General features: G+C 37.4%; 1 protein-coding gene across 6 annotated transcripts in view; it reads right to left on the bottom strand.

Moving 5' to 3' along the window:
* The window catches only part of RABGAP1L (RAB GTPase activating protein 1 like), a 758910-nt gene that overhangs the window by 616591 nt on the left and 116598 nt on the right, over positions 1-25721 (bottom strand). For all 6 annotated transcript variants that reach the window (XM_058701185.1, XM_058701181.1, XM_058701183.1 and 3 more), the window contains 2 exons: positions 23387-23489; positions 19724-19890 (listed from right to left, as the gene is read on the bottom strand). In XM_058701185.1, the coding sequence (XP_058557168.1) occupies positions 19724-19890; positions 23387-23489 (270 nt within the window). The remainder of the gene's footprint in view (positions 1-19723; positions 19891-23386; positions 23490-25721) is intronic.

The following is a 25721-nucleotide window of genomic DNA, read 5'->3' as shown; positions in this document are numbered from 1 at the left end:
CTAGCTTATATATAAAAAGAGTATTATCTTACTATATAAAAATAATACCATCATGGTATTAGGATAAGTGGGGCTTATCCTAAAGAATGCAAAGTTAGTTTAACATTTGAAAAATCAGTGTCATTCAACATAACGGGGAGGAGGAAGGAACAACTTGAATATGTATATGCATAAAAAGTGTTTAATAAAATTCAACATATTCATGGCAAGAAAAAGAAACTAAAGCATTCAAATTGGAAAAAAAAAGGTACAAACTATCTTTATACACTGATGGCATTATTGTATATATGAAAAACATTCAGGGATTTATAAAACTAATAAACTTAGCAAGTTTGTAGGGAATAAGTTCAATATACAAAAAGCAAATGTTAATATTCTAGCAATGAACAATCAAAACTTTAGATTTTACAAAATACATCTTTTGCAAGGAGTTAAGATGGTAGAGCAGCACGGAGACCCTGAGCTTGTCTTATCCCTGAAACAGCTAGATCAGCACCAAACCATTTGAAACAGCTGGGAAAAATTGACCTCAGGATTAACACAACAATCTGCATAACTTGAGACACAAAATTTGGCAGGTACACCATCAAGCTTCTTTCAACAAGCAGACCAAAACACATCTAGGATTTAGTATCCTTTGTTTGATTTTTTGTTTTGTTTTTAATTTTTTAATTTTTATTTTTTATTTTATTAATTTTCTTCTTCCTCCAAAATAACAAAACAAAGGAATTCACCCCAAAAGAAAGAACAGGAAGAAGTGACAGCCAGGGGCTTAATGAACACAGATGTAAGGAAGATGTCTGAACTAGAATTTAGAGCCACAATAATAAAAATACTAGCTGGGACTGAGAAAAAGCACAGAATCCCTTCCTGTGGAGATAAAAGAAGTAAAATCTAGTCAGAACAAAATTAAAAATGCTATAACCAAGATGCAATCTCAAATGAAAGCCACGATGGAAAGAACAGACAAAGCAGTGAATCAGTGATATAGAAGACAAAATTATGAATAGTGAAGCAGAAAAAAACGAGGGAAACAAAGGAAAAAGGGCACGATACAAGACTTAGAGAACTCAGTGACTTATTAAGAACTAACATCTGAATCATATGAATCCCAGAAGACAGAGAAAAAAAACGGTCAGAAGGTTTTATGTGACCAAATTATATCATGAGACTCTCCTAATCTGGGAAGGACGCAGACGTCAAAATCCAAGAAGCACAGAGAACTCCCATTAGATTCAATAAAAACCAGCCATAACCAAGACATATCATAGTCAAATTCACAAAATACACAGACAAGTAAAGAATTACAAAAGCAACAAGGGAAAAAAAAGCCCTTAATCTGTAAGGGAAGAAAGATCAGGTTGTCAGCAGACCTATCCATAGAAACTTGGCAGGCCAGAAAGGAGTGGCAGGATATTTTCAATGTGCTAAATCAGAAAAATATGCAGCCAAGAATTCTTTATCCAGAAAGGCTGTCATTCAAAATGGAGGGAGAAATAAAGAGTTTCCCAAACAAAAACTAAAGAAGTTCGTGACCATTAAACCAGCCCTGCAAGAAATTTTAAGGGGGACTTCTTTTTTTTTAATGTTTATTTTTGAGAGAGAGAGAAAAAGAGTGTGAGCGGAGGAGAGGCAGAGAGAGAGGGAGGCACAGAACCCAAAGCAAGCTCCAGGCTCTAAGCTGTCAGCACAGAGCCTGATGCGGGGCTCAAACTCCACATGCAAGATCATGACCTGAGCCGAAGTCAGACGCTCAACCAACTGAGCCACCCAGGCAACCCTAAGGGGGACTCTTTGAGTGGAGAAAGATGAAACAAAACAAAAAAGGCCAAAAGCAACAAAGACTAGAAAGGACCAGAGAATATCACCAGAAATTCCAACTCTACAGGCACTAAATGGCACTAAATTCTTATCTTTCAGTACTCACTCTAAATGTCCATGGGCTAAACACTCCAATCAAAAAACACAGGGCATCGAAATGGATAAGAAAAACAAGACCCATCTATATGCTGCTTACAAGAGTCCCATTTTAGAGCTAAAGATACCTGAAGATTGAAAGTAAAGGGATGGTGAACCATCTATCATGCTAATGGTCATCAAAAGAAAGCTGGAGTAGCCATACTCATATGAGACAAACTAGATTTTAAAATAAAGAATGTAACAAGAGATGAAGAAGGACATCATGTCATAATTAAGCAGTCTATCCACCAAGATGATCTAACAATTGTAAATATTTATGCCCCAAAGTAGAAGAACCCAAATATATAAATCAATTAATCACAAACATAAAAAAAACTCATTGATAATATCATAATAGTAGGGGACTTCAACATCCCACTTACAACAATGGACAGATCATATAAGCAGAAACTCAACAAGGAAACAATGGCTTTAAATGACACACTGGGCTGGATAGACTTAACAGATATATTCAGAACATTTCATCCTAAAGCAGAATACACATTCTTCTTCAGTGCACATGGAACATTCTCCAGAACAGATCACATGCTGGGACACAAATCAGCCCTGAACAAGTACAAAAAGACTGAGATCATACACTGCATATTTTCAGACCACAATGCTATGAAACTCGAAATCAATCACAGAAAAAAATTGGTTAAGACCATGAATACTTGGAGATTAAAGAACACCCTACTAAGGAATGAATGGTTAACCAAGAAATTAAAATAGAAACTAAAAAGTATATGGAAGCCAATGAAAATGATACCACCATAGCCCAAAACCTCTGGAATGCAGTAAAGGCGGTTGTAAGAGGAAAGTATATAGCAATCCAGGCCTTCCTAAAGAAGGAAGAAAGGTCTCAAATACACAAACTAACCTTACACCTAAAAGAGCTGGAAAAAGAACAGCAAAGAAAGCCCAAAATCAATAGAAGGGAAATAATAAATATTAAAGCAGAAATCAATGATACTGAACTCAAAAAACAGTATAACAGATAAGTGAAACCAGGACAGGTTCTTTGAAAAAATTAACAGAAATGATAAACCCCTAGCCAGATTGCTTAAAAAGAAGAAGGAAAGGACCCAAATATAAACATGAATGAAAGAGGAGAGATCATAACCAACACCAATGCAAATAATAAGAGACTATTATGAGCACTTATATGCCAACAACAAATTGGGCAATCTGGAAGAAATGGACAAATTCCTAGAAACATATAGACTACCAAAACTGAAACAGGAAGAAATAGAAAATTTTTACAGACCCATAACCAGTAAAAAATTGAATCAGTAATCCAATATCTCCCAATGGGATACCTGGGTGACTCACTCAGTTAAGCGTCCAACTTTGGCTCAGGTCATGATCTCACAGTTCGTGAGTTTGAATCCCGTGTTGAGCTCTATGCTGACAGAGTCTCCCCTCCCCTCCCCTCCCCTCTCTCTTCATTCTCTTTCTCTTCTCTTTCCTCTCTCTCTCTCTCTCTCTGTCCCTCTCAGAAATAATAAATGAATAAACGTTAGGGGGGGAAAAAACCTCCCAACAAACAAGAGTCCAGGGCCAGATGGCTTTCCAGGGGAATTCTACCAAACATTTAAAGAAGAGTTAACCCCTATTCTTTTGAAGCTTTTCCAAAAAATAGAAATGAAAGGAAAACTTCCAAACTCTATGAGGATATTATCTTGACTCCAAAACCAGACAAAGACCCCACTAAAAAGGAGAACTACTACAGACCAATTTCCCTGATGAACATGGATGCAAAAATTCTCAGCAAGATACCAACAAACCAGATCCAGCAATATGTTAAAAGAATTATTCACCACAATCAAGCGGGGTTTATTCCTAGGATGCAGGGCTGGCTCACAAATCAATCAATGTGATACATCACATTAATAAAAGAAAGGATAGGGGCGCCTGGGTGGCGCAGTCGGTTAAGCGTCCGACTTCAGCCAGGTCACGATCTCGCGGTCAGTGAGTTCGAGCCCCGCGTCAGGCTCTGGGCTGATGGCTCGGAGCCTGGAGCCTGTTTCCGATTCTGTGTCTCCCTCTCTCTCTGCCCCTTCCCCGTTCATGCTCTGTCTCTCTCTGTCCCAAAAATAAATAAAAACCGTTGAAAAAAAAATTTAAAAAAAAAATAAAATAAAATAAAATAAAAAATAAAAGAAAGGATAAGAACCACATGATCCTCACAATAGATGCAGAAAAAAGCATTTGACAAAATAAAGCATCCTTTCTTGATAACAAGCCTCAAGAAAGTAAGGATAAAATGATCATACCTCAAGATCATAAAGGCCATATATAAAAGACTCACTACTAATATCATCCTCAATGGGGAAAAACTGAGACCTATATCCCTAATGTCAGAAACATGACTAGATGTCCACTCTCCCCACGGTTATTCAGCACAGTGTTGGAAGTCCTAGCCTCAGCAATCAGACAACAAAATGAATTAAAAGTCATCCAAATCAGCAAGAACGAAGTCAAATTTCACTCTTCACAGATGACATGATACTCTATATGGAAAACACAAAGATTCCACCAAAAAACTAATCCATAAATTCAGTAAAGTCACAGGATATAAAATCAATGCACATAAATCGGTTGCATTCCTATGCATCAATAATGAAGAAACAGAAAGAGAAATCAAGAAAATGATTCCATTTACAACTGCATCAAGAACCATAAAATACCTAGGAATAAATCTAACCAAAGAGGTGAAAAATCTATACACTGAAAACTGCAGAAAGCTTATGAAAGAAACTGAAGAAGTCAAAAAAAGAAAAAAAAGGAAAAACACTCCATGGTCATGGATTGGAAAAATAAATATTGATAAAATGTCAATACTACCCAAAGAAATCTACATACTCAACGCAGATTGAATGCAGATTCAATGGTGCATTCAACCCCTATCAAAATAACACCAGTATTCTTCACAGAGCTAGAACAAACAATCTTTAAATTTGTATGGAACCAGAAAAGATGCTGAATATCCAAAGTAATCCTGAAAAAGAAAACCATATGCTGGAGGCATCACAATTCCAGGCTTTAAGCTGTATTTCAAAGCTGTAATCATCAAGTCAATGGGGTACTAGCACAAAAAAACAGACACATAGATCAATGGAACAGAACAGAGAGGCCAGAAATGGACCCACAAATGTATGGCCAACTAATCTTTGACAAAGCAGGAAAGAATATTCAATGAAAAAAAAAAAAACCAGTCTCTTCAGCAAATGGTGTTCAGAAAACTGGACAACGACACACATAAGAATGAACCTGGACCACTTTCTTACACCCAGACACAAAAATAAACTCAAAACGGGTGAAAGACCTAAACATAAGACAGAAAGCCATCAAAATCCTAGAGGAGAGGGGCGCCTGGGTGGCGCAGTCGGTTAAGCGTCCGACTTCAGCCAGGTCACGATCTCGCGGTCCGTGAGTTCGAGCCCCGCGTCAGGCTCTGGGCTGATGGCTCGGAGCCTGGAGCCTGTTTCCGATTCTGTGTCTCCCTCTCTCTCTGCCCCTTCCCCGTTCATGCTCTGTCTCTCTCTGTCCCTAAAATTAATAAAAAAATGTTGAAAAAAAAAAATTAAAAAAAAAAAAATCCTAGAGGAGAAAACAGGCAACAAACTCTTTGACCTAGGCTGTAGCAACTTCTTACTTGACATGTCTCTGGAGGCAAGGGAAACTACTGGGACCTCATCAAGATAAATAGCTTCTGCACAGCAAAGGAAACAGTCAGCAAAACTATAAGGCAACCGACAAAATGGGAGAAAATATTTGCAAATGACATATGAGATAAAGGGCTAGTATCCAAAATTTATAAAGAACTTACCAAATCCAACACCCAAAAAACAAATAATCCAGTTAAGAAATGGGCAAAAGACATGAATAGACACTTCTCCAAAGAAGACAACCAGATGGCTAGCTAACAGACACATGAAAAGATGCTCAAAGTCACTCATCATTAGAGAAATACAATCAAAACCACAATGATATACAACCTCACACCTGTCTAAATGGCTAAAATTTACAACTCAACAGAAGTTGGCGAAGATGCAGAGAAAGAGGAACCCTTTTGCACTGCTGGTGGGAATGCAAACTGGTATAGCCACTCTGAAAAAGAGTATGGAGGTTCCTCAAGAAATTAGAAATAGAACTACCCTATGACCCAGCAATTGTACTACTAGGTATTTATCCAAAGGATACAGGAGTGCTGATTTGATGGGGCACATGCACCCCAATGTTTACAGCAGCACTATCGACAATAGCCAAAGTATGGAAAGAGCCCAAATGTCCACCAACTGAAAAATGGATAAAGAAGATGTGGTATATGTATACAATGGAGTATTACTCAGCGATCAAAAAGAATGAAATCTTTCCATTTGCAACAACATGGATGGAACTAGAGTGTATTATGCTAAGTGAAACAAGCCAGACAAAAACAAGTATCATAAGATTTCACTCAAATGTGGAATTTAAGATACAAAACAGATGAACATAAGGGAAGGGAAGCATAAATAAAATAAAAACTGAGAGGGAGACAAACCGTAAGAGACTCTTAAGTAAACTGACAGTTGCTGGCATGGTCTTGGGTGGGGAGATGGGCTAAATGGGCAAGGGGTATTAAGGAGGACACTTGTTGGGATGAGCACTGGGTGCCACATGTGAGTGATGAATCACTAAATTCTATTCCTGAAATCATTATTACACTGTATGGTAACTAACTTGGATTTAAATTTAAAAATTAAAAAGCAGGTTGCTGGGAAGATGGCGGCGTAGGAGGACGCTGGGCTCACTGCGCGTCCTGCTGATCACTTAGATTCCACCTACACCTGCCTAAATAACCCAGAAAACCACCAGAAGACTAGCAGAACAGAGTCTCCGGAGCCAAGCGCAGACGAGAGGCCCACGGAAGAGGGTAGGAAGGGCGGAGAGGCAGTGCGCACTCCACGGACTGGCGGCCTGCGGCCAAGCAGAGCCCCCGACTCTGGCTGGCAAAAGCAGAGGGGCCATACGGAGTGTGTTCTGACAGCGAGCGGGACTTAACGTCTGGAAGGTTATAAGCTAACAGCTCTGCTCGGAGAATGGGAGGGCTGGAGGACAATGGGAGGGAGAGTTGTTGAGCCCCGGACGACAGAGCTCAGCTTGGGGGTGGAACAAAGGCGCTCACCAGTGCCAACTCCCTCGCCCATCCCCCAGCCAAAATCCCAAAGGGAACCGGTTCCTGCCAGGGAACTTGCTTGCACCGCACAAACACCCAAAGCTGTGCTTCAGCGGATCCATCCCCCCTGTGGGTCTGACTCCCTCCCGTTGCCACAGGGCCCCTCCCGAAGCGGATCTCCGAAGGAAAAGCGAGCTGAGCCTGCCCCTCCCGCCCCTGTGCACCTTGCCGATCCACCCCAGCTAATACTCCAGATACCCAGCACCACAAGCCTGGCAGTGTGCAAGTAGCCCAGACAGGCCACGCCACCCCACAGTGATTCCCGCCCCTAGGAGAGGGGAAGAGAAGGCACACACCAGTCTGACTGTGGCCCCAGCGGTGGGCTGGGGGCAGACATCAGGTCTGACTGTGGCCCCGCCCACCAACACACTTTATTCAAGACAGCTCAGGGGAAGTGCCCCTCAGTCCCGCACCACTCCAGGGACTATCCAAAATGACGAAACAGAAGAATTCCCCTCAGAAAAACGTCCAGGAAATAACAACAGCTAACGAACTGATCAAAAATGATTTAAACAATATAAAAGAAAGTGAATTTAGAATAATAGTCATAAAATTAATCGCTGGGCTCCAAAACAGTATAGAGGACAGCAGAGAATCTCTTGCTACAGAGATTAAGGGACTAAGGAACAGCCAGGAGGAGCTAAAAAATGCTATCAATGAACTGCAAAATAAAATGGAGACAACTACGGCTCAGATTGAAGAGGCAGAGGAGAGAATAGGTGAACTAGAAGATAAAATTATGGAAAAAGAGGAAGCTAAGAAAAAGAGAGATAAAAAAATCCAGGAGTATGAGGGGAAAATTAGAGAACTAAGTGATGCACTAAAGAGAAATAATATACGCATAATTGGTATTCCAGAGGAGGAAGAGAGAGGGAAAGGTGCTGAAGGTGTACTTGAAGAAATAATAGCTGAGAACTTCCCGGATCTGGGGAAGGAAAAAGGCACTGAAATCCAAGAGGCACAGAGAACTCCCTTCAGATGGAAATTGAATCGATCTTCTGCACGACATATCATAGTGAAACTGGCAAAATACAAGGATAAAGAGAAAATTCTGAAAGCAGCTAGAGATAAACATGCTGTAACATATAAAGGGAGACCTATAAGACTCGTGACTGATCTCTCTACTGAAACTTGGCAGGCCAGAAAGGAATGGCAGGAGATCTTCCAAGTGATGAACAGAAAAAACATGCAGCCGAGAATCCTTTATCCAGAAAATCTGTCATTTAGAATAGAAGGAGAGAGAAAGGTCTTCCCAAACAAACAAAAACTGAAGGAATTAATCACCACTAAACGAGCCCTACAAGAGATCCTAAGGGGGATCCTGTGAGACAAAGTACCAGAAACATCGCTACAAGCATGAAACCTACGGACATCACAATGATTCTAAAACCATATCTTTCTATAATAACACTGAATGCAAATGGATTAAATGCGCAAACCAAGAGACACAGGGTATCAGAATGAATAAAAAAACAAGACCCATCTATTTGCTGTCTACAAGAGACTCATTTTAGATCTGAGGATACCTTTAGATTGAGAGTGAGGGGATGGAGAACTATTTATCATGCTACTGGAAGCCAAAAGAAAGCTGGAGTAGCCATACTTATATCAGACAAACTAGACTTTAAATTAAAGGCTGTAACAAGAGATGAAGAAGGGCATTATATAATAATTACAGGGTCTATCCATCAGGAAGAGCTAACAATTATAAATGTCTATGCACCGAATACCGGAGCCCCCAAATATGTAAAACAATTACTCGTAAACATAAGCAACCTTATAGATAAGAATGTGGTAATTGCAGGGGACTTTAACACCCCACTTACAGAAATGGATAGATCATCTAGACACACAGTCAATAAAGAAACAAGGGCCCTGAATGATACATTGGATCAGATGGACTTGACAGATATATTTAGAACTCTGCATCCCAAAGCAACAGAATATACTTTCTTCTCAAGTGCACATGGAACATTCTCCAAGATAGATCATGTACTGGGTCACAAAACAGCCCTTCATAAGTATAGAAGAATTGAGATCATACCATGCATACTTTCAGACCACAATGCTATGAAGCCTGAAATCAACCACAGGAAAAAGTCTGGAAAACCTCCAAAAGCATGGAGGTTAAAGAACACCCTATTGAAGAATGAGTGGGTCAACCAGGCAGTTAGAGAAGAAGTTAAAAAATATATGGAAACAAATGAAAATGAAAATACAACAATCCAAATGCTTTGGGATGCAGTGAAGGCAGTCCTGAGAGGAAAATACATTGCAATCCAGGCCTATCTCAAGAAACAAGAAAAATCCCAAGTACAAAATCTAACAGCACATCTAAAGGAAATAGAAGCAGAACAGCAAAGACACCCCAAACCCAGCAGAAGAAGAGAAACAATAAAGATCAGAGCAGAAATAAACAATATAGAATCTAAAAAAACTGTAGAGCAGATCAACGAAACCAAGAGTTGGTTTTTTGGAAAAATAAACAAAATTGACAAACCTTTAGCCAAGCTTCTCAAAAAGAAAAGGGAGATGACCCAAATAGATAAAATCATGAGTGAAAATGGAATTATTACAACCAATCCCTCAGAGATACAAGCAATTATCAGGGAATACTATGAAAAATTATATGCCAACAAACTGGACAACCTGGAAGAAATGGACAGATTCCTAAACACCCACACACTTCCAAAACTCAATCAGGAGGAAATAGAAAGATTGAACAGACCCATAACCAGTGAAGAAATTGAATCAGTCATCAAAAATCTGCCAACAAATAAGAGTCCAGGACCAGATGGCTTCCCAGGGGAGTTCTACCAGACGTTTAAAGCAGAGATAATACCTATCCTTCTCAAGCTATTCCAAAAAATAGAAAGGGAAGGAAAACTTCCAGATTCATTCTATGAAGCCAGCATTACTTTGATTCCTAAACCAGACAGAGACCCAGTAAAAAGAAGAGAACTACAGGCCAATATCCCTGATGAATATGGATGCAAAAATTCTCAGTAAGATACTAGCAAATCAAATTCAACAGCATATAAAAAGAATTATTCACCATGATCAAGGATTCATTCCTGGGATGCAAGGCTGGTTCAACATTCGCAAATCAATCAATGTGACACATCACATTAATAAAAGAAAAGAGAAGAACCATATGATCCTGTCCATCGATGCAGAAAAGGCCTTTGACAAAATTCAGCATCCTTTCTTAATAAAAACCCTCGAGAAAGTCGGCATAGAAGGAACATACTTAAAGATCATAAAAGCCATTTATGAAAAGCCCACAGCTAACATCATCCTCAATGGGGAAAAACTGAGAGCTTTTTCCCTGAGATCAGGAACACGACAGGGATGTTCACTCTCCCCGCTGTTGTTTAATATAGTGTTGGAAGTGCTAGCATCAGCAATCAGACAGCAAAAGGAAATCAAAGGCATCAAAATTGGCAAAGATGAAGTTAAACTTTCGCTTTTTGCAGATGACATGATATTATACATGGAAAATCCGATAGATTCCACCAGAAGTCTGCCAGAACTGATACATGAATTTAGCAAAATTGCAGGATACAAAATCAATGTACAGAAATCAGTTGCATTCTTATACACTAATAATGAAGCAACAGAAAGACAAATAAAGAAACGGATCCCATTCACAATTGCACCAAGAAGCATAAAATACCTAGGAATAAATCTAACCAAAGATGTAAAAGATCTGTATGCTGAAAACTACAGAAAGCTTATGAAGGAAATTGAAGAAGATATAAAGAAATGGAAAAACATTCCGTGCTCATGGATTGGAAGAATAAATATTGCCAAAATGTCAATACTACCCAAAGCTATCTACACATTCAATGCAATCCCAATCAAAATTGCACCAGCATTCTTCTCGAAGCTAGAACAAGCAATCCTAAAATTCATATGGAACCACAAAAGGCCCCGAATAGCCAAAGTAATTTTGAAGAAGAAGACCAAAGCGGGAGGCATCACAATCCCAGACTTTAGCCTCTACTACAAAGCTGTAATCATCAAGACAGCACGGTATTGGCACAAAAACAGACACATAGACCGATGGAATCGAATAGAAACCCCAGAACTAGACCCACAAACATATGGCCAACTAATCTTTGACAAAGCAGGAAAGAATATCCAATGGAAAAAAGACAGTCTCTTTAACAAATGGTGCTGGGAGAACTGGACAGCAACATGCAGAAGAATGAAACTAGACCACTTTCGCACACCATTCACAAAAATAAACTCAAAATGGATAAAGGACCTGAATGTGAGACAGGAAACCATCAAAACCCTAGAGGAGAAAGCAGGAAAAGACCTCTCTGACCTCAGCCGTAGCAATCTCTTACTTGACACATCCCCAAAGGCAAGGGAATTAAAAGCAAAAATGAACTACTGGGACCTTATGAAGATAAAAAGCTTCTGCACAGCAAAGGAAACAATCAACAAAACTAAAAGGAAACCAACAGAATGGGAAAAGATATTTGCAAATGACATATCGGACAAAGGGCTAGTATCCAAAATCTATAAAGAGCTCACCAAACTCCACACCCGAAAAACAACCCAGTGAAGAAATGGGCAGAAAACATGAATAGACACTTCTCTAAAGAAGACATCCAGATGGCCAACAGGCACATGAAAAGATGCTCAACATCGCTCCTCATCAGGGAGGGAGGGGAGGTGATGGGTATTGGGGAGGTGATGGGTATTGAGGAGGGCACCTTTTGGGATCAGCACTGGGTGTTGTATGGAAACCAATTTGACAATAAACTTCATATATTGAAAAAAATAAATAAATAAAATAAAATAAGATAAGATAAAATAAAATAAATAAAATAAAATAAAAAATTAAATTAAATTAAATTAAAAATAAAAATTAAAAAACCATGGGGCACCTGGGTGGCTCTATCAGTTAAGCGCCGACATCGGCTCAGGTCATGATCTCACGGTTTATGAGTTCGAGCCCCGCGTCAGGCTCTGTGCTGACAGCTCAGAGTCTGGAACCTGCTTCAGATTCTGTGTCTCCCTCTCTCTGCCCCTCCCTTGCTCGTGCTCTGTCTCCTCTCTCAAATATAAACAAACATTAAAAAAATTTTTTTAATTAAAAAATATACAAAAAAACCCAAAATACATCTTTTAATCACATAAAAATATTAAATATCTGGAGGTAAATGGAACAAAATATGAGTAAAACCCATCTACTATAACTGACAACATTGCTCAGAGAAATTAAAGAAAAGCTATATTCTACGTGATTTGCCATGTATATTGATTGGAAGGCTTGATATCAGTTTCTTTTAAGTTTTTATTTTCAATCAGCTTGAGCTCATCATGACAACTACACTCCTTAATCCCTAACACCTATTTCACCTATACCCCCACACATGTCCCCTCTGGTAATCATCAGTTTGTTCTCTAGAGTTAAGAGTCTGTTTCCTGGTTTATCTTCTTTCTCTTTGCTCATTTGTTTCTTAAATTCCCACATATGAGTGAAATTATAATGGTATCTGTCTTTCTCTGACTGACTTATTTCACTTAGCATTTTATACTCTCTAGCTTCATCCATGTGGCAAGATTTCATTCTTTTTTATGGCTGAATAATATTCCTTTGAGGTGACCTCTTCTTTATCCATTCATTAACTGATGGACACTTGGGCTGCTTCCGTATCTTGGTATTGCAAATAATGCTACTATAAACACCGGGGTGCATGTGCCCCTTCAAATCAGCATTTTTGTATCCTTTGGATAAATTCCTAGTAGTACAATTGCTGGGTCATAGGATAGTTCTATTTCTAATTTTTTGAGGAACCTCCATACCGTTTTCCACAGTGGCTGCACCAGTTTGCACTCCCACCAATAGCGCAAAAGGGTTCCTTTTTCTCCACATCCTTGTCAACACCTATTTCTTATGTTGTTGATCTTAGCCATTCTGACAGGTGGGAAGTGAGAGCTCATTGTAATGTGTATTTGCATTTCACTGATAATAAGTGATGATGAGCATCTTTTATGGGTATGATGATCATCTGTATGTCTTCTTTGGAGAAATGTCTGTTCATGTCTTCTGCCCATTTTTTATTTGGATTATGTGTTTTTTGGGTGTAGAATTGTATCAGTTCGTTATATATTTTGGATAGTAACCTTTTATCAGATACATCATTTGCAAATATCTTCTTCCATTCCATTGGTGGCCTTTTAGTTTCACTGACTATTTCCTTTGCTGTGCAGAAGCTTTTTATTTTGACGAAGTCCCAGTGGTTTATTTTTGCTTTTGTTTCCCGTGCCTTGGGACCTATCCATAAAAAAGGTGCTGTGGAAAAATTAGGTCTTTAATTCATTTTGAATTTATTTTTTTGTATGGTGCAAGCAAGTGGTCCAGTTTCATTCTCTTGCAGGTAGCTGTCCAGTTTTCCCAACACCATTTGTTAAAGAGACTGTCTTTTTCTCATTGGATATTCTGCTTTGTCAAAGATTAACTGATCATGTAATTGTGGGTTTATTTCTGGGTTTTCTATTCTGTTCCATTGATCTATTGGTTGATTTTTGTGTCAGTTCCATACTGTTTTGATCATTACAGCTTTGTAACATATTTTCAAGTCTGGGATTGTGATGTCTCCAGCTTTGCTTTTCTTTTTCAAGGTTGCTTTGGCTATCTGGGGTCTTTTGTGTTTCCATACAAATTTTAGGATTATTTGTTCCAGTTCTATGAAAAATGCTGGTGGTATTGTGATCGGGGTTGCATTAAATTTGCAGACTGTTTTGGGTAGTATAGACAAGTGAACAATATTCTTCCAATCCATGAGCATGGAATGTCTTTCCATTTCCTGTGTCATCTTCAATTTCTTTCTTGAATGTCTTAGAGTTTGCAGAATACAGGTATTCCACCTCTTTGGTTAGGTTTATTCCTAAGTATCTTATTATTTTTGGTACAATTGTAAATTAGACTGTTTTCTCAATTTCTCTTTCTGCTGCTTCATTGCTGGCATATGGAAATACAACAGATTTGTATACACTGATTTTGTATCCTGTGACTTTACTGAATTAATGTTTTGGTCTTACCAGTTTTTGGTTGAATCTTTCGTGTTTTTTATGTACAGTATCATGCCATCTGCAAATAGCGAAAATTTTACTTCTTCCCTACCAATTTGGAAGCCTTTCATTTCTTTTTGTTGTCTGACTTCTACGGGTAGGGCTTCCAGTACTATGCTGAATACAAGTGATGAGAGTGGGCATTCTTACCTTGTTCCTGACCTTAGGGGAAAGGCTCTCAGTTTTTCCCCATTGAGGGTGATGTTAGCTTTTCAGATATGGGGAAGACCTAATATTGTTAAGATAGTAAGTCTTTCCAAAGTGATATACAGATATAAGGCAATCTCAATCAAAATCAGGGCAGGGGTGCCTGGGTGGCTCAGTCGGTTAAGCATCCAACTTTGGCTCAAGTCATGATCTCGTGGTTTGTGAGTTCGAGCCCCGCATTGGTCTCTGTGCTGACAGGCTGGAGTCTGAAGCCTGCTTTGGATTCTGTGTCTCCCTCTCTCTGTTCATCCCCCACTCGTGCTCTGTTTCTCTCTCAAACATAAATAAAGATTTTAAAAAAAATTTTTTTTAAATCAGGGCATTTTTCAACAAACTGACAGACTAATGCTAAAATTCAGATGAAAATGCAAAATACCTGAAAAGACAAAACAACTTTGAAAAACGTCAGAAATCTTACAACACCAGACTTTAAAATTTACTAAAACGCCGTAGTGCTCAAGACTGTGTGGTATTTATTGGTACAAAAACAGACCTAAACATCGATGGCATAGAATACAGAGTCCAGGAATCAATGGTCAAATAGTACAAATAAAAATTCAAGAAAAAATTTTTGATAAATATAGCCACCAAAATTAAAAATTCAGCTCTTCAACAGGCACTGTTAAGAAAATAAAAATGCAAGCCATTGTTAGGGGGAAATATTTGGAATAAGTGTATGTGACAAAAGACATATTCAGAATACATAAAGAACTCTTGCAATGCAGGAAGACAAATAGTGGGCAAAAAATTTGAGCATTTACAATGAAGATACATAAATGATCTATAAGCATAAGAAGCTCAAAATCACTATGTGAAATGCAAATTAACACTGCAATCAGTTATATCTACACATCCATAAGAAGCTAAAATTTAAGGGGGGCCTGGGTGGCGTAGTCGGTTAAGCGTCCGACTTCAGCCAGGTCACGATCTCGCGGTCCGTGAGTTCGAGCCCCGCGTCGGGCTCTGGGCTGATGGCTCGGAGCCTGGAGCCTGTTTCCGATTCTGTGTCTCCCTCTCTCTCTGCCCCTCCCCCGTTCATGCTCTGTCTCTCTCTGTCCCAAAAATAAATAAAAATTTAAAAAAAAACGTTGAAAAAAGAAAAAAAAAAAAGAAGCTAAAATTTAAAAGGCTGACAATACTAAGCGTTGACAAGGATGAAGAGAAACTGGGACACATGTACATCGACAGAGGGAAAATAAAGCGAACAAGCACTTTAGAAAACAGTTTGGCTGTTTTTTATGAAGCATACACTCACCGTATGACACAGCTATTCCACTTCTACGTATCTATCCAAGATAAATGAAAACCTATGTCCACACAAAGACATGCATACAGCAGCTTTAACCATACTAGCCAAAAACTAGAAACAACTAAAATTCCAAACAGATAAATGGATAAACAAACTGGGGTATATTCTTACAAAAGTCTATCATTTCATAATAAAAAGGAATGAATTACTGATACACACAACATGGATAACTCTCAAAAACACTGTTATATGAAAGAAGCCTTACACAAAAGAGTTCATAGTGTGCAATTTCAGTTGTATGAAATGCTAGAAAAAACAACTCTAATCTATAATGACAGAAACAGATTACTGCTGAGCCCGGGGAGGAATGGCTGGGATAGAAAAATGGAATTTTTAAGAGTAACAGAAACATTGCCTATGTTAATTTTAATGGTGGCTATTCAAGTGTATAAATTTGCCCAAACTCATAAAATGGGTGCATTGTACTGTGTGCTAATTATACTTCAATAAAGCTGATGTAGAAAAAACCCTTACCATGGACTACAAATTCCCACATGATCAGGGACCTAGCTTCCTCTCATCACCTACTGTCTTCCCCTCTTCTGTGCTCCCTAGTCTTTCCAGCCCTCTAGGCATTTGCACATACTGTAATTAAATTCTACTCCTCTGTCAGGACTCAGGTCATAAGGCTCTCTCTGAGAAACTTTCCCAGACCCTCTTGATTCAGTCCCCTTCTTACATGCTCTTTTCACTCCCTGTGAGTGGAAAATGAATGAAATGAAAATGCCATTTGGCCCCAAATGGACACTAATTAGTGTAAGTCATATTTTCCTACATTCCTCAGCATACAAATAAACTCCTGCTATATTTGAGAGCAGGAAAACTAACAAGAAAAAAAAGAATTCGGGGATAGGGAATCCCAACCAATATATTATTATCCCCCAGAAATCTGTTCTAATCCTGTTTGAGTAGAGGACCAGTTCTGGGTTTATTCAGTAAATCCAGTAATCCCAGAAGGATTCCAAGTGCCGAAATCCAAATCACTCAAACTAAAACTAACCCATTCTCCTCTGAATCCTTAATATTAGGAATGGCCTGGACCCAGAGTTTCCAAGGTAACCATGAACTGCATTCAATGCTCACCTAATTCCTTCTTTCTACCAATGCTGTTTAGTCTAGACCAACATCTCAACATTACTATCAATGGCCACAAACCGACTCAGTCTCTGAAATACTGAAAGAAAGAAAGTAGCCTGGCCTTAGAGCAACATACTGTGACTTACAATAAGGAGTTATAGTCTCAGCCTTTGCAATAATTATCTACATAAATTTTAGTACTTCACTGAACTTCCCTAGATTTCAATTTTTTTCATTTTCCTTATTCCTGCCCAGGGCAGGTATGCCTTCAGTCTCCATAGCTTCCCAAGCTTTTCCTTGAACATGGATTATGCCACTAAAGTTACGAATCATCTTCATCATATTTGATATTCATTTAAACCAGTTTCACAGCACACTTGTGATGAGCACCAGGTGTAATATGGAGTATTGAATCGCTACATTGTACACCTGAAGCTAATAATTACACTGTATGTTAACTCACTGGAATTTAATAAAAACTTGAAAATGTCTTGGTGGGGGGTGGGTTCTTTGGGGGCGGTGTACTCCTTCTTTGTCTATTCTCAGGGGAAGGCCTGTGTAGTTTGGTGTAGCCTGTGTATGTATACGTGCATGTGTGTGTGTTCCCATGTTCATGTATACGCATGTCCGTATGTGTGTACATTTCCCAAGTGCACAGGCTTTGGAGGCATTCACCAGTGAAAGTTTTCACACTGAGTTCACTTTGCGGGAAAAATTCTGATTGCATATTCAACATATTTTATAGATACAACAAGTCAGATTTTCTATTTAGTCCTATGTCCATCATTTTGGTAAATTGTGTTTTTGAGGATTTTGTCCATTTAATCTACATTTTCTACTATTTTGGCATAAAATTGTTCACAATATATGAATAAAAAATAAACATAAAAAATAAATCAGTCTTGGGGCGCCTGGGTGGCGCAGTCGGTTAAGCGTCCGACTTCAGCCAGGTCACGATCTCGCGGTCCGTGAGTTCGAGCCCCGCGTCAGGCTCTGGGCTGATGGCTCGGAGCCTGGAGCCTGTTTCCGATTCTGTGTCTCCCTCTCTCTCTGCCCCTCCCCTGTTCATGCTCTGTCTCTCTCTGTCCCAAAAATAAATAAAAAATGTTGAAAAAAAAAAAATTTAAAAAAATAAATCAGTCTCACATTTAGTAGAGCTGATTATAAGTAAATCTAATTTAATCTTAATTCACATGAAATAACCTTATGCAGTATTTTTAATGCTTAATTACTTGCTACTCAATCACTCATCAGTAATTTTTAAAATATGAAAATAACATTTAATAATAAAAATTTACTCTAATATATATCCTTAACATTTATGTAAATATATAAATCACAGTACTCTCATTTATCATGCCATATATGTATATACATCAACACACATATATGGGAAAAAGCTAACTTTTTTTTCAAGTTAATTTATTTATTTTGAAAGAAAGAGAGAGAGAGAGAGAGTGAGCATGAGCAGGAGAGAGGCAGAGAGAGAAAGAATCCCAAACAGTCTCCACACTGTCAGCAAAGAGCCTGACACGGGGCTGGAACTCACGAACCATGATATCATGACCTGAGCTGAAGTCAAGAGTCGGACGCTTAACCGAGTAAGCCACCCAGGTGCCCCAAGAAAAAGCTAACTTTTAATCAGGTCTCAGAAAGGAAGAATTCATATAATTTATTAACTGTCACTGGAAGAACAATGACCACTTTCTACAAAGCTCCTTTATTTACTCTTACACAACTCTGAAAAATCCTCTGGCTCAAAATAACAAGTGAATTCTTGAGAGAACAATTAAGCTACCAAAAAAATCAAACATAAGAAGGGAGAGAGGGAGGAAAATATATCATAATAAAATATGAAAAGATACTCAGGAGACTAATATTTTGAATACTGTTCATATAATCTTCACTAGAATATGCTACAAAGACAGGAAATGGTCTAAATAGTAATAAAAGTTGTGTCAGACCATTGTTCTAGTAATTTTATGAAAAACAAAGAAAACACAATCATTTCAAAGTACCTAGCTGAGCTATGTATATATGTATGTGTGTGTGTGTATATATATATATACACACACACACATACATATATATAGGTAAGTGGCTTCTTTATTTGTTCGCTATGCTGACACTTGTTTTTACCACATTACATTTCACGTAGTACCATCTATGAAGCAGCAAAAACATTATTAAATTTGGGAAGTGGTAGTACTAAATAATAAATAAAGGATTTCCATTATTTAAATAGAGGATTTTACCCTCATTTCACAAAACAGACCCTTAGAATTCAAACTATTTTTCATTGATACCTCCGTCCTTCACTACAAAACAAAAATTACGTATGTTACCTAACACTGCCTAATATAGGGATGTCAAAGAAACCCCACTTTTGCTAATTTTAGTATTAAAGTAATTTTATAATCTTACGGATTCATATATATTCATATATATATTGGTAGAAATAATAATGACAATAATAGGCATTACTTGGAAATGTTTCATTATAACTTTATAAAGATATGCTATTTCTGTGTTCTGGTTTTTTGGTTTTAAAAAACTATCTATAAAAGGATGTTGTTTTATATATAAAATCAGTATTTCAGTTAAGTATGTGGATACTTCACATGTACACATTACAGGTTTCCAGTGAATAAAGTACATAATTATTATACTATCCCCTTTTTCTTTTAACTTACATTACCTAGATGTAGCTTTTTCAAATATTCTATTGGTTGACAATAAACATCACTTGATTATACTAATAATTTTATTGCTTTTTATCACTACGTACAAAATTATCTTGGTGTTAAAATACTAGAAAAAAATACAGGGTATTATACGAAAAGAACAAAAGGTCCTACCTGTTTCAACCTCATGAAGAACGTCTCTGTGAAAGTCTTTCTGCTGAAATACCAAAATCGCTCATTTGCAGGGTACACCCGTACGACAGTCTCCAGGAGAAAGCGGACAGGCTCCACCACCTCTGTGACTACCATATCCACTGCCACAGTCATGTACACCCGCTTATCTGCAGTAGAAATTTTCCGTACATACATTATGATGTCTTTATCATTCCTTGACTATTTAAGAAAACAAAGGTTCCCCACGTATGAAAAAACTAAGGTCCTTTCCAATCATGTTACCATCTATGTTTAATTTTAAATGTTGTACTATCTCTTTGATTAAATGGGTAAACAAACACGTTTTCCAAGTATGCTTGTCAATACTCATGATCCTATCTAAACCAATGGTCAAAATCTCTGACAACCTTACTTTTTCCTTCCACAAATCAGGTCTTTAATATAAAAAATAAAATTTTCAGATAAGATGTAATTTTCTTTTACACAAAAACTATCTTTCAAATTTCCCCAAAAAACTCTGGAAAATCACAAGAATTTGCCCTTTCATCTTATAAAAAGAGATACAAGAAACTATTCACTTTGATGAGATGCATGAGGACTGTCAAATCAAAAGAGATGTTCAACCTTCACGATGCTAAATTTGTACAGGAAAATGCTTATGCAATGTTGTATATGCTTTAAGGTCTGTCAGTACCCTCATTGTCCTCTCACTGTATGTTCAGGAAAAACACTGATTAAGGTTCTTCTGTACAGTTATATATCTATATCAGAGACTTGGCAAGTAATTTTAGGCAATAATATAGTGCTATCAGTCACAATTTCAGTTGTTATTTAAAATGTTTACTTGGCCGAGGCACCTGGGTGGCTCGGTCAGTTCAGCATCCAACTCCAGGTTTCAGCTCAGTCCATGATCTCACAGTTTCATGAGTTCAAACCCTACATCAGGCTCTGCACTGGTAGCTCAGAGCTTGCTTGGGATTCTTTCTCTCATTCTCTCTCTCTCTCTGCCCCTCCCCAACTTGTGCTGTCTCTCTCTGTCTCTCTCAAGTACATAAATAAAACCTCAAAAAAAAATTAAAATGCTTACTTGGCCACAGACTTCTATTTTTTTTAAGTTTTTTAATGTTTTTTTTAAGTGTGTTTCTTTATTTTGAGAGAGAATGAACAGAAGAGGAGCAAAGAGAGAGGGAGAGAGGAAGTGCAGAGTCCAATGCCTGGCTCGATCTCACAAACTGGGGCTCAATCTCACAAATCATGAAATCTTGACTGAGCAGAAATCAAGAGTGGGACTCTTAACCAACTGAACCACCATAGCCTTTTTTAATTTAGATCTAGAATCTTGTAGGCTAGTGTCTAATGGTTTCCTTTAGTTTCACAATAGGCTGAAATACGGATTTTATTTTGTTTTATTTACCCTACTTGAGATTCATTGGTTTTCTTTTTTTCCTTTTCTTTTTTTTAAGTAGGCCCCATGCCCAGTGTGGGGGCTTGAACTCACAATCCTGAGGTTAAAAGTTATGCACTCTACCAGCTAAGCCAGCCAGGCTCCTCTTATTGGGTTTTTCAGTCTGGGTTTGGCTATTCCATATTGTCATTTCTTTGCTACTTCTTAAATATTTTTAAATTTTATTTTGTCCAGCATTTTTAGTTCTCGAAGCTCAAATAACTAAGCCCATTAGAAGAAACCTTCAATAGTGTTTTTAAAAAACATTATACAACATTTATGCATGTCAACTACACTTCTATTAATGTCAAATTCAACAAAAAATTCATTACATTCTTACTAAATGCAAGCATTCTACCTGCAAATTCAAGAGAAATGAGGATTCACTAGACACTGTACTTGACTTAGCAGACCTTAAAGTCCAAGGAGAGTACTATCAAAGTGTAAGAGACAATAACACAAAACAGAATACAAAACACAGCTTGGTGGTACAGTGAAAAGATCTAAGACATTTCATCTCCAGAGTTTCAACTTCTTCTGTAAGAAGTCAAAGTTTTATTCATGAATCCTTTGAGTAAGTTATAATCTCAGGGACATCATTTGGAAATTTTAGAAATCAAGTCAGTGTTTTTTATGGCATATGAAATAATTTTAAATTTAAAATACATTATCTTTTGGATAAGAATATTATTGTAATATAGTATTAAGTTTATTTTAATAGAACAAATAAACTTTAAAATATATTATCTTCTGATAGAAGACCAAAGATTTATTAAAGAACAAAATCAAACTGAACTATGTGTTACATTAAAAACAGATAAAAATTGCTGTTATAACTCACTATTTGAAGTTCTTATATTTTATTCTTCAAAATTATCAACTGGCTTATTTTTCTCATTTTCATGTTTACTTTCTGAATGATTATAAGACAGAAGTTTACAGGCTGGTCTTTACAAGCCTGTAGGCAGAATTTACAAACTGTGGGTGTAAAAATTATTTATTCCTAATACATGAAAGGCTCTATAATCATTATTATTTTTCTATCTTTTTAGCCCTCATTTTGAAATAGACAGCTTCATGTGTGATCAAATGCATGCAATTTATGCAACTGGTAAATATTCTTGCTAAAGAAATTTGAGAATAATTACCATGTAATGCTCTTCATTAATATATTTCTATATTAGTATTCATTAATGTTCCTGTTTTAACCAAAAATCTACTGTGGATATAAAGAAACGAATATAAGACAAAAGATCAAGCCAATGGATCCGTTATTTTCTCAATACAAATTATTGGTTAAATCACAGTAAAGCATTTAGTGTAACTTATAACATTAGTTGTAACTCATGAGGTAAAAATTTAAATTTTAGTTTAAGAACAGATGGCAGAGGGGTAAAAAACACAGACAATTAACAGATATCTGGATAAAGCAGGAATAAAAATAAACACAATGGGAAGAATGACAGATGTACTATTTACCACTCATAAACTTATCGTTTAACACTAGACATGTCTAACAAAATGAAAAGGTAAACAACGCAGAAAAAAGCGTTTACCACAAATGAAATCCTGAATACACATTACTAAGATCCCAAAGGTCAAAAGACTGGAAAAATAATTTAAAAATAAAAAATATAAGTAATCTATAAGGAAAACAGAGAACAGTTACCAAAGATATGCAAAATTCCAGAATTTTGTTTCCCTATTTCTTCCATACTCTGCTTCAAAATAAAATAACACTATAGTAACATATAAAGCACAAACCCCAAATATTTTCTACATAATCTAATAAAACTAATTCACATATCTTTGAGGAAGATTCTTTTGAAAGTGGAGGTTTTCCCCATAATGCATAAAGTATTTTTAAAAACCTGCAAAATTTATGGGGCTCCTGGTTGGTTCAGTTGGTTAAGCATCCAACTCTTGATTTCAGCTCAGGTCACAATCTCACCACTTGTGGGATTGAGCCCCACATCAGGCTCTGCACTGACAACAAAGAGCCTGCTTGGGATTGTTTCTCACTCTTTCTCTGTCCCTCCCTTGCTCATGCTGTCTCTCAAAATAAATAAATAAACATTTAAAAATAAAAAATAAAGACTTTGAAATCTAAATAACTTCATTTTAAATAAGCTCCAGAATTTTTAAAAACACAGCAAAACAACATTGACCATAATATAAAATTTAAAGCAAATAATAATGAATAATTTGAGAAAAGTTACCTTTTGGGGTTTCTTCATTAAGTGCCAGAAATATTGGCACATTGGGGTTCCAAATGCCGGTAATAACATAAGCTCTTCCATCATAGCTCTTTCCCATGGATTCCTATAAAAATTCAGACAGAAATTACTGAGAATACATGCATCAGGAAAATCACCATTTTAAATTATAAACATATCTTACTTTAAGCAATCAAATTTAATAAAATTTGGATTTACAAATGGATTTTTTTCTGTATTATTCACCACCCTACAAAAGCATTTCTTTCCTTATTAAATTCTAAGGCTTTCTTCAGAGTTTCTATTTACAGACACGTACCTCTTGGATAGAAGGAGCTGTACCTTCATATACTGACTCACAAAAACATAATATTGGAGTGAAGTTATATTTATCTTAGACTTCTGGTCATAATTTCATATACCTACATACAAGGTTGTCCACAGTTTCTGTTAAAACTATAGTGTACATCTCACTGAAGATATTTAATTGAATTAATAGTAAGTCAACAGAAAAGCGGTATTTTTCTTCCAGTGTTCTAATTTATAGTATATTCTTAAAATATTAATTTACTTTATCACAATTAACACTTCTGAAAGTTCATACTTTTCTATTATCTATGTTGGATACTTGTATACTGGCTTACGATCAGTAACCAATGTTAGGAGGCTAATAGAGGTAATCAACACCCAAGTTGATTATCTCCCATTCACTCTTATACTTGCTCCCTCCTTCCCTTCACTCCTTCTCCCCTTCTTCATCTCCTCCACTCTTTCAGGCTCCTACTAAGCCCACTCCTGACCCTCACTGAAGAAGCCGGCAACTCCTATCGTGAAAGCAGGATCATATACAGTTACGTGCATGTATGTACGTGTGCAGGGGAGGGGAGGTTAGAGGTGTGCCCACGGGAGAACGGCACACAGCATACAAGTATGTGCATATGCAAAAGTGTATTATCTACAGAACTTTAAATTTCCTGTGCCCATTTCCTCATATTATGAATAGAGTGCTAGAAGTATCAGACTAAAACAAAGATAAATACTGTTTTTCCAATTTTACCCCAACACAGAAGCTTCTCTGAATCCCTATAAAATTATTTGTCATTTGGTAATTATTGTGTTTATTTTCCTAATGTATTGGTGGTATTTCACTAATCGAACTGTACAGCTTGAGTGCAGGGACCCTGCATTCCGGAGATGAAGTACACTCAAGGCCACGTTAAGGAAATTCACTCAGCACCTTCAACACTTTCATATATTCATATTCATTCTCTCTCTGTCTCCCCACCCCTTCCTCTCTCCCTCCCTGTGCCTATCCTCTCTACCTTCTCATTAGGTCCCCATTCAAAACAAGAATGGGCATATGACCCCCAAAAAAACCCAATCCATTTCTGAACAAGAGCTTGTGCCATGCTTGACTCCAAAAAGATGAGTGAGCCCAATCAAATTATTTCTTTCAATTAATAAACACCAAGAAAAGTAGGCAGTCAGCAGTGGAGCTGAAAGGTTTTAATAAGAAGCAAGGCACTGACAGGCCACATAAAAAATGAAGTGATAACAGAAATTAAAAAGTAGGAAAGAACACATAAAGAAGAGTAGAGTATTAGGAAACCGTTAAGTGGTAGGAGAGAAACGGAGAAAAACAAAAAACCATTAAAAATGATCATGCAGTCAAAATACAAAGGCAGATATTGGGAGACAGGGAAGGAAGGAGGAAGAGTGAGGAGCAGAAAGAAAAGGGGCAGAGAAGGTGCAGGGAGGGAGAGATGAAGGCAAGGAGGGAAAGGGGAAGAGAAGGAGAAAGAGGAGACAGAAAGAAGGAAACAGAAAGGGGGAGGGGAGGGAAGGAGGTATAGAAAGACAGGGGGGCAGAGCACCAGATCTCCGGGATCAAGGGCAGCAGTGAAAAAAAGAGAAGGAGCTCAAGCAAAAAAAAGAGACTCAAAGAAAGAGCAAGCCCATGGGGGGACATGAGGCAGACAGGAAAAGTCCAAATAGCAAAAACCACTTTGCAGTGTTTAGGTACAATTTCATGAAGATCAATAACCTCTTCTATCTTCAAGGTGTTCTAAGTGGATCTCTGTTTCTTATAACCAAAATAGCCTAACTCAAACATCTGTATTTTTATGTCTTTGTAGTTCTCATAATACACCACCACAATAATACTGTCTTACATCAAAAGCCCTCAATAACAGTTTCTCCTCATCAAGTACTGCATTTTTGTTATTCAACTAGACCTTTCTATCACACAGACTGGCTTGCTCCCAGCCTCTGATAAAGATGCTTCTTGGAGCACCTGGGTGGCTCAGTCAGTTAAGCGTCTGACTCTTGGTTTTGGCTC

Source organism: Neofelis nebulosa, chromosome 15, assembly GCF_028018385.1.
Source record: "Neofelis nebulosa isolate mNeoNeb1 chromosome 15, mNeoNeb1.pri, whole genome shotgun sequence".
Classification (NCBI taxonomy): Eukaryota; Metazoa; Chordata; class Mammalia; order Carnivora; family Felidae; genus Neofelis; species Neofelis nebulosa.
Note: the sequence above shows the minus strand (reverse complement) of the source record. Positions and strands in the feature narration are given on the sequence as shown.